At 30.5% G+C, this 10,495-nt stretch overlaps 1 protein-coding gene across 1 annotated transcript; it reads left to right on the forward strand.

The window, feature by feature from the left end:
* Positions 1-6,163: 6,163 nt before the first annotated feature.
* LOC18604908 (uncharacterized) lies at positions 6,164-9,974 on the forward strand. Its single transcript, XM_007037605.3, has 6 exons — positions 6,164-6,737; positions 7,089-7,189; positions 8,064-8,161; positions 8,617-8,819; positions 9,041-9,093; positions 9,670-9,974. The coding sequence occupies exons 1-6, from the start codon at positions 6,359-6,361 to the stop codon at positions 9,691-9,693; spliced, it is 858 nt and encodes a 285-aa protein (XP_007037667.2). The 5' UTR covers positions 6,164-6,358; the 3' UTR covers positions 9,694-9,974.
* The last annotated feature ends 521 nt before the right edge of the window (positions 9,975-10,495 follow it).

Below are 10,495 nucleotides of genomic sequence, written 5' to 3' on the forward strand. Positions count from 1 at the left end.
TTCTAGATTTAGGAAAATTGGGTTAGTTTAAAAAAGCTACAAAGGGACAAGGGGATCAAGAGGATTCAGGGTATGAGGTGGTCCTGTCGAAAAAAGCTTTCACTTAAAGAGAGTAAAAAAAGTTAAAAATAAAGAAAAGAAGAGAAGGAAAGCTTTTATTCCATAAGTAAAACTAGTCGTCGTTTTAGGCTCTAAGAAAAAGGAAAATTTTGGTGGATTGGACATTGCCCACACGATGACTCCAACCAATTCTTAAAGCCTATTAGCTTTGTTTTGGGTTCTGAAGCCCAAGAAGGTAAATAATGTTTTTCTTTTCTTTAGGCGATTTAATTTTATAAGGGCATAATATAAGGATTTTGAATTATAAGACATATTTTAGGAAATCATAAAATTTGGTTAATTTGAATAATAATTATTTAAAAGTAAATCTTTTAAATGAATTTTGTAAGGAAGGTTACAAGTTGTAACCTTCTTAAATTTTTCAAAGTAAAATTAGTTTACGACACCTTGCCATAAGCGTTAAGGGTAATGTTATAATTTAAGTCTTACAAAAGAGGTTTTATTTTAAATAATTATTATCATGCGATAATACTAGAATCACACTATTAATGTTTTCATGTAAGTTTGATAAAAAGTAAATAAATAAAAACTCTTCAATGATGAAACTTTAAAAAGGTTATAAGTGACAGCTTTTTGAAAATTTCTAGTTAACAGATTTTTTTTGAATTCTGCCATGAATGTTGGAGTTTTCAAGGATATTTCAATACCAAAGGGTTTTTGTTTATTTCAATCTCAATATAAATAAATAAAGATTTTCTTATGATAAAATTTCAAGAAGGTCGTGAGTGATAATTTCTTACAAATTTATTGGTGAGAAATTTTTCTTAAATTTTGTCATAAGTGTTGGAGTTCTCAAGGAATATTTCAATATCAAAGCGTTTTTGTTTACTTTAGGAAAATAAAAATAAAATTAAACATTGAATTTAATAAGGCTAAAAGACACATAATAAATTAGGTACCAATTAAATGGGCATTGTGAGGTGCTATTACCTTCTTCACACGTAACTGTACTCTCGAACTTAAATCTATCTTACAGATCAGAACTTATTTTTTTAATGAACCTAAGTCAAGCTTAGAACCTTATTAAGAAAAATAGATTCACCTAGGTAATCAATCGTAACTAAATAAAAAAAATTAATAGTGACTTCTTTTAAGTCGAACTATTGAGTTTCAGGACTCACGTTTATGATAGTTCGACTTGCAATTGACCACCTAGGTGAATTTATTTTCACTAATGAGGTTCTAGGTTTCACTTAAATTCATTTAAAAAAATAAATTCTAATCTACAAGACAGATTTAGATTTTAGAGTACAGTTACTTGTGAGGAATGTATTAACACCCTCATAACGCCCATTTAATTGGTACCTAATTAATTATGTGTCATCTTTTAACTTATTAAATTTACTGTTTAATTTTATTCTCATTCTCATATTTTTTAAATAAACAAAAACTCTTTAATATAGAAAAAACACTTATGGTAGAATTCAAGAAAAATCTGTCACCTAAGAATTTTCAAGAAGTTAACACTTATAACCTTTTGAAATTTCATCATTAGATAATCCTTATTTATTTGCGTTTTTATCAACTTTACATGATTGAGATAAACAAAAACTCTTTCATATTGAAATATTGATTGAAAACTTCAACATTTATAGCATAATTCAAGAAAAATCTCTCACCTAGAAATTTTCAAGAAATAATCACTTATAACCTCTTGAGATTCCATTCTAGGAGAATCTTTATTTATTTACTTTTCTATCAAACTCACACAAAAACATTAATATTGTGATTCTATTATTATTTTATGGTAATAATTATTTAAAATAAACCTCTTTTGTAAAAATAATTTATACGATTACCCCAACGCTCATGGCAAGTTCTCATAAACAATATTACTCTAAAAAATTTAAGAAAGCTACCACTCGTAACCTTCCTTAAAAATTCATTTAATTTACATTTAAATAATTATTATTTAAATTAACCAAATTTCATGGTTCCCTAAAATGTGTCTTAAAATTCAAAATCCTTATATTATGCTCCTATAAAATCAAATTGCCTAAAGAAAAGAAAAGAAAAGTATTATAATATTTCTCTTCTTGGGCTTCAGTACCCAAAACAATGTGGATTCAAGCTACTGGGTTTTAAGAATTGGTTTGGGTCAAGATGCAGGTCGTGATCTATTCCACCAAAATTTTCCTTGTTCTTGGAAACTAAAACGACATAGTTTTACTTTTGACATAAAAGCTTTGCTTTTCCTCTTTTCTTTATTTCTAACTTCTTCATTGTCTCTAAGTGAGAACTTCTCCCTAAATGAAAGATTCACTCTTAAAGACAACTCATTCATTGAATTCTCTCGATCGCCCATCCTTTTAATCGGAATAGTTTTTTTACAAACTAACCCAATTCTCTTAGATTAAAAAAAGAAATCGAAACCCAAGAACTTAAGAATTCAAAAAAAAAACCTATTGGCTATCCTCTGCCAATTGTTTCTTCTTAGTTTTCTTCTTTTTTTTTTTTTTTTCATGTCCCTTTTTGACGTTGATGCTTGGGTATATTTATTTACAATGTATTCTATTCCTTCTTGAATTGGTTTCTTGAGTTTTGATTCAATCTAACTTAATCTCTTTTTAGATTTTTAAGTTCATCTAGGATTAGGATGTGAAATCCCACTCTAATGGAAAATGCTAAGTTAAGAAATCCCTAGATGAGCATGATGATTTTGTGTTTTGAAAATTTAAAACTCAATTTTAATTTTGAAAAAATTCATGTTTTGATGTATTAAGATAATTTAATAAGTTTGGTGTTAAAAGAAGTCCAATTGAACATGTTTCTAAGATTTATTTTTGCTTATTGAAGCTTATTTATCGATAAATGTTCTTCATCATTCGATAGATATAATCTAGAAAAGTTTTTTTAAAGCAACCCTAAAGAACATCTATGAATAAATGACCAGATCTATCCACAAATAGCCAGATCAATCGATAGATGGCTCAATCTATCGATAGATGATCTATCGTTAGATAGCTCTATCTATCAATTGATAGTAATGATAAAGTTTTTAAAAGAACCTTGAAACCTATCTATTGATAGATGGTCTCGATCTATCAATAAATGACGTCATTTTCTAAAAAAAAGAAAGTAAAAACGTATTTTCATACCCAATATTATAAATATATCATAAGAAACGACGGTTTTCAGTCTTTAGCAATTTTCCAAGATATTTTCTTTAACCTTAAACTCTCTCAACCTTTTTTTGGATCAAATCACCATTTTTTATGATTTCAAAATTAGTTTTAGGTTTTTAAGAAAAATATGACATTTTTAAGCTTTAGAATCTTTAAAACTTGATTTTTAGATTTTGAAAATAAGATTTTGTTGCTTAGATTTTCTCTTTGTTGTTGGAGTTTAAAGGTTTTGCAATTTTACTTAGCATCTAAGCTTACTTGAGATAATAATAAAAATTTTATAAATTTTCTACTTATGGGTATTTGTAGAATAGTGACTTTAAGCTAAAAATTTAGTTGTAGATGAATCCGACTAATTTTGAAAAGGCTTAGTTAGATTATTGTGTGATTTGTGGATTGAGGATTGATTATTATAATTATTGAATGTCTAAGAAAAAACGAAACTCTGTTGGAATTGCTAAAGTAGATTGGTACTTTTTGATCTAAGCCACCATTTTCGAAGTGAGTGAGTACACCATTTTTAAAATTATTTTAGTATGTAAAGTTGAAAGCATGATTTGAATAATTGAGGGTTTATTGATGAGTATGATTTCCCATAAATATTTATTTTAGAAAATGTATTTATGGATGTGGAAATGTTTTGAAAATTGGTTTTCAAAACTTATGTATATGTAAATATGCTATTATGTATTAATTTTCAACAAGGAGGACAAACCTTTTTATTATTGCAGTTCACTCGATTACTCTAGCCTTCAAGCTAGTGTGGGTACGAGAATTATATATATGTGATTGAGAATGGTTATGGAGGATTAAAATGTTCTTGAATGTAAGTACTATGATTGTGGATTGAGAAAGTCTCCACTTTTCCTTGATTCATGTGTTTAACATAAATTGGTATGATCTTCTATAAAATTTTGACTATGTTGTGATTGGTTTTAGTTCTTGAATGTATGTACTATGACTATGGATTGAGAAGGTCTCCACTTTTCCTTGATTCATGTGTTTAACATAAATTGGTATGATCTTCTATAAAATTTTGACTGTGTTGTAATTGGTTTTAGTCCTGATTTGGGGTAAAAATACTACAAGGATGAGATTGGTGAGCACATCATCCATTCCCCTTGCATATATTTGGCTCTAGTCTCTTTGTGGGGGTAAGAATACCACAGGGTTAAGCTTGGCCAATGTGCCACCTTTTCCCCTTTTGTATGTTAGTTCTAGTCTCAATGTGAAGGTAAGAATACCACATGATTAAGTTAGAAATTGTATCACTTTTTCCCTTTTTATGAGTCTCGGTATGGGAGTAAGAATACCATGAGGATGAGTTGGGTGAAACTACCCATTCTCCCCTTAGTTTGCTCATGGTATGTATTGATATGATTTATTAAATGAATGGTTCATTCTTAATTAAATGTTAAATGTTGAACTTGAAAGTTCATAAATTACTTACCGTTTTCTCCTTGCAAACGTGTTGTAAGTTGAGCTTTGATATGAATATTATATTTTTTGCATCATGAGTTTTGAATGCATTTATAGTTACATAATTGTCATAATTATTTTGCAACAATGATTTATTACCAAAAAAAAAACTCTTATCCCCTAGCGTGTCCCATTCCCTGCATCCATTCACAGAATTTTTGTAACTCACACGTTATTTTCTTCTATTTTGTTTTAGATTAGTAAATTGTTTGGCTAGGCAACTTGTGGAGTAATAGCCCAGCTCATTCGTGGTAAGTGTGGTAGAACTTTCTTTCCAGCCTTCCGATGTTGTACACTCTGCAATGTGCCCACTCTCGTTGTAAACTGTTTTGTTATAATGAACTATAATATGAAAATAATATTGATAAACTTGTTTACGTTTTCGCATATTGTGTTAAGCCTTGAATATGGGTGCATTTTGATATTGAGACTATGGTGGAAGAACTATAAATATAAACACAGGATACGTGTTGAACCCCAACTGTTTAACATTGTAATTATTTACATGATATGTGATGACACCACACCTGACGTTAAGAAGTTCCGTATTGAAGTGGCCTTGTTGAATTATTGAATATTTTGATTATGGATGAACTTATGTCTGTGGATACAACGGATGACTAGCCCATGCATTTATGAATTCAAATTTACTTGGGTCTAGTGGGCCATTCTTACATAGTTCCATGCGTCGGTCACGATCCCTTCCAAAATGGGATATGACATAGAATTGATGCAAACCTATCCTTGCCCTTTTTCATGTTTATTTTTTTTTTTTGTTATTTTCTTGATTTTCATTTTTTTTATATTTTCAAAATTCAATAAACATCTCCAAGTGTTGAATATCCTTAATTAAAACATTATTTTTAATAAAATGTTATTATTTTATTTAGTGATAAAATGATATTTGGCATAAAATTTTTAAAATATATATTAAAGTTTTAAATATTAATTTTTAATTGAGAGATAAAATGGTATTTTTGCACTTATTCCTCATATATTCTTTTACATGCTTTTTACTAACCAAATATCATAATAGATTAATAGTATTCCGTCCATATTCCATTTCATGAATCAAATTATAAAATGGTTATTCCTCTTATACTATTTTGACATAATGACTATTTCATTTGCGAACCATATATACCATAAGAGTTTTTATTCATTAAAGATATTTACTCTTTAAATAAATTTAAATTTATAAGTAATTCACATCTAATAAAATTCATTAAATCCAAATTGATTTTTAATATAAATTTAGATAAAATGTCATAAATTATAATTTCAAAACTTTTATAGGACTTCACATATATATTTTTATATATATACGTTCATATGTATTATAAAATATTGTTTTCATTTATACCAACCAAACAATGAACCCTCTCTGATTAACCGGAATATATTTAGACCTAAAGCCAAATTAAATATGAAGCGGAACAAGACACAAGACCAAGCGCGCGTGTAGGATAAGATGGTAACTGTCACTGCACACGTTGACACACAAAAAACAAACACAAACATAAACCTGAGTTTATCAAGTTCTATCCATTAACCATTCCAACGAGGAAATCAAAGCAACAAGAAAAGGAAGAACGAAGAAGAAAAGTGGATATTGGCCTTGGGCTTGGACCGAAATGGACATTTGGAACAAGGCTCGAAGCTTCGCGGAGGAAGCAGCAAAACGCTCCTCGGAGCTGACAAAGGAAGCGGCTCGGCGGTCCTCAGAGCTGAGCATTGGCTCCGCCAAGCTTGGCGATATAGTTACGGAGGCTTCGAAAAGGTCGAAGGGGATCGCGGCGGAGGCGTGGAAAGGAGCCGACCAGATCAGAGTGGAAGCCGCGAAGCGGGCCGACCTTATCAAGTCGTCTCTTGCCGAGGGGATTGCGCCGACACAAAACACGGAGACGCAGGTGGAGCAAGAGAAAGAGCTGGAGAGGTTTGGAATTGATGAAGAATTAAGAGATTTTGTCAAGGGGATTACTTTGAGCACCTTTCAGGATTTTCCTTTACCCGGTAAATACTTCGTTAACTTTGTTTGGATGCTGAGAACAAGTAGGCAGTGGAAAACTGGAAAGTGAATTTGAGAGTTTGAAAAGTCAATGCTGTGATTGATCACTGAGAAAGAAATTTTAGAATTTCATTATATCAAATGTAATGGTACAAGCTTTAAGCTTAATTCTAATGTTCTATGTTTAGAATTTATTCTAATTAAAAATGTCGTTTCTGAAGTGTATTTTAGGAATTAGGTAGTTCAAATAGAGTAAAATGAAAATGAAAAAAAAAGAAGAAAAGCATGCAGCTTTTTTTTTCTTCTTTTATCTGCATTTAATGGTGAGTTGATTTGATGAGCATCTGGATTTGCAGACGATTCGCCAATGTCTGATGTTCCTACGGTCTCAAATATAAGGCAAGATCTTACGGAGTGGCAAGAAAAACATGCCAATCTTGTACTTTCAACGGTTAAGGTATATACATTGTTGATGTAGAGTGAGAGCTCTTTTTAGTTGTCTATAAAAAGTATACTTAATTTCTAACGCATGTAATCTTTTGAGTAAACAGGTTGTCAAATAATAAAGGTATTAATTCATTTTGAAGGTTTTAAGGTCTTCTTTTAACTTTTATGATGTGAATGATTAAAATGATAATTGTATGCAAATAACATTTAGAATATATTCAACTGCTACATAAATATAATTGCATTTGGATTTCTTTCCTTCCAATCAGTCATCATTTTGTCTATTCTTAGTGTTGCATTCGAAGCAGAAAATTTTCTAACATTATCCCATACTTATTTCCCAATTTGATGAAATATAATAGGCAGATGGTAGCCATAATCTTCTAGAATCCTTCGGAAAAGAGTTTGTGAGATATTGAAAAATGTTGACCAAGAATAAAAAATTGAAAATGATGGTGATCCTTTTGAATCTAGTTAAAAATGCAAATTAGCTTCTTCTTTTTATTTTCTTATGATCCATTAATAACATGGTCTGCATCAAACTTGGTAAAGTGAGAGTTTGGTGTTTTATTTTTGTCTTTGTTGGAAATATGGCCATTTGTTGGAAGTAAATCATTCATTTGAGGTTTGAATCATATGCACAATTTTTTATGTTCTTTTTTAACTCTGATTTTTTTTAATGCAATTTCTATTCTGAATTTGTTGTGGGCAAATTGACCAGTCTAATGTGTATTTACTTCATATAAACTACGAATGTAACTTTTTATGTTTAGCATGATAAGCGTAATCATACATGCATGAGAATATGGATGTTGATAGTTCCAGTAACCAAAGTCTACTATTTCTTAAAACTATGCCTTTTTGTTCTTTTATGCTAATTCCAGGAAATTTCAAAGTTAAGATATGAGTTGTGCCCACGTGTTATGCGAGAAACGAAATTCTGGAGGATATACTTTATACTAGTAAGCAGTCACATTGCACCGTAAGTAACCTTTCTTTCAAAATTAAGCATCCTTTTTTTTTCTGAATTTGAACTCTCGGCTTCATTTTAAATGAGCTTGTCTCAATCTTGGTAGTTCAGATTATGAATGCTTCCCTGCACTTGTCCTTTTTCTTTAGTTTATGTATTTTAAAAATTTTGCTCAAATTTCAAACCAAAAATAATTAAATAAAATGTTTCACCAAGTTTATGATTCCAACATAGTATAATTAAGTCTTCGCAAAACAGCTACTTAATTCGTTTAGCATTGATTTCTTTTCAATTGACTTTTGAAATTTATCTAAACAGATCCTTAGAATTAATTGCTTAGATAATTGTACATTTGGATCCCAAAGTACTTTCAGAATTTTCCTCACACTGATGCACATTTCCTTAGGTTTGATTCATCATTTTCTTGTAAGTAGCAGTAAACCCTGATAATTTATGGTTCCCTATAGGTATGAGAAGCGGTACATGGAAGATGTTAAGCAAAGTTCTGCAGAACAAGTTACGGATGAAAAAGTGAAGGACTCTTCAAATGTTGAAATGACTTCTAAACCACAGGCAAAGGAAACCAAAGAGCATGGTAAAACTTCGACCCCATCCGCTGAACAGGACCTGGATATATTCCTTTTGGGTGATGACAGTGATGAAGGCCCTGGTACAAAATTTCTTTCTTGAAACATTAAAGTGGTCTGCTAATTGTCCTTATTCCCTTGAAATGGATTTTCTTTTTCTATATTAGAGTGTGCATTCCTGTTTTTATAGTCAAGATTGCTGATATACCTAGCAATTGCTGCAAATGAAAACTGAATCTTCCAGAGAAATTTTTTTTTTACGTGAACTGCTTTTAATGTGCTAATCATATGTTTGGTGCTTCAGATGATGGAGATGACGGCTTTGATGATGATTTTGATAAAATGGTGGACAGTTCGGTAAGCACAGTTCTCCCATTCTTCATTTGACTGTATTTAGGTTTATGGACTATGTCTTGTTGTGTTTCATATCTTTGTCAAATTGCTTGGGGTAGATTGGACTGCTAAAAGTGAAAATAAAAGTTATTTGATATGAGTGAATTCATATACCTAAGTTAGACTTTACAAAAAAAATGAAAAAATGAGCTTGAATCCAAAGCAATGTGATTTCTAGATTCTTGTAGCTTTCTGATTTTATGGTTATACCCATTCTCAGTTTAAAAGAATCATTTTATCATTTGAAAATGAAAAAAAAAAGAAAAAAGAAAATGTAAACAAGAAAGGGAGGCAGGCTTCTTTGTATAATATGACCCACAATTATGATGTTACCTGATGTAATTTATTAAGGACGTAGTACAATGGCCTATGCTTGAGCTGTTGGACACATGAGCACAGCGTGGCTGCGGTTTCGTTGCATTACAGTTTCCTTCCAATTTCCAACCAATTCCAATTTGATGTGTCGATATGCTGAAAGCTCTTTCTTACTCTGGATAGATCTTTTAAATGAAGGTATTTAAATTTTGTTCTAAATTGCAGGATGAGGAGAAGGACAAATCATAGAAGATGCAGAAGCTGGTATCAACATGGTGAATCATTGCTGTCATCAGATTTGGAAAGTTGGAACACTTTCTGTAGAATAAAGTTCTGGCAGGTAATTGGTAGCTCTCTCTGTCAAATATAAGAAACCATTGGCATTGGTGTTTCATTTTCTTTGCCACATGTTTTTTCGTTTCTTTTAGGAGGGAGGTAGGGGTGCCAACTTGGCTGTGTGTGTAAAGAAATTTTTTAATGATTTTCCCGCAAAAGCTGTGGTTTAGTAAATCTAATTTTCATTCAACTTACTCCCCTGTGCCCTTACCTCGAAGGCATTGTTAGTGTTTGGTACGCGATTCGCGTGGGTCAGACTTTAGTATGTACAAATTACTAAAATATCATAGTACACAGGTATGGAATTCAGAATCAATAATACAGTAGATTGTCATTGTTATTTGGGAATTAAATGCATTTCCTATCTGTAGTATGTACAAAAATAGGTTTGTAAACTATATATGTAAAAAAGTTGTGATGAAATATCAAACTTAATTTAGATAATATTTGATTTTTTATAATTAGAGTAATTAAAAAAATAATAAAACGTAAACCTAACTATTAGCATACACTAGTTAATAACATCATTTAACTCTAGGTTTTTTCACCATTTAACCATCCTAGTATTTTTCTTTCGATTCAACACCTAAAATTGAAAAAAAAAAAAAAAAAAGGCCTGCGTGCATCAATTCATATTACTGTTTAATAATTTAACTTTTTATTGACCTTTCATCAATAAAACAATATTTTGCTTAAATAGTAAAAAGGTTCTTAA

The sequence above is a fragment of the Theobroma cacao genome, chromosome 3 (genome assembly GCF_053813885.1).
Source record: "Theobroma cacao isolate CCN51 chromosome 3, ASM5381388v1, whole genome shotgun sequence".
Taxonomy (NCBI): domain Eukaryota; kingdom Viridiplantae; phylum Streptophyta; class Magnoliopsida; order Malvales; family Malvaceae; genus Theobroma; species Theobroma cacao.

Excerpts from the sequence above, each read along its gene's own strand:
- LOC18604908 (XM_007037605.3), top strand. The coding sequence starts at position 6,359 with ATGGACATTTGGAACAAGGCTCGAAGCTTCGCGGAGGAAGCAGCAAAA. Across the intron at positions 7,190-8,063 it reads TTGTACTTTCAACGGTTAAG|GAAATTTCAAAGTTAAGATA; the intron begins GTATATACATTG and ends TGCTAATTCCAG. Across the intron at positions 8,820-9,040 it reads TGACAGTGATGAAGGCCCTG|ATGATGGAGATGACGGCTTT; the intron begins GTACAAAATTTC and ends TTGGTGCTTCAG.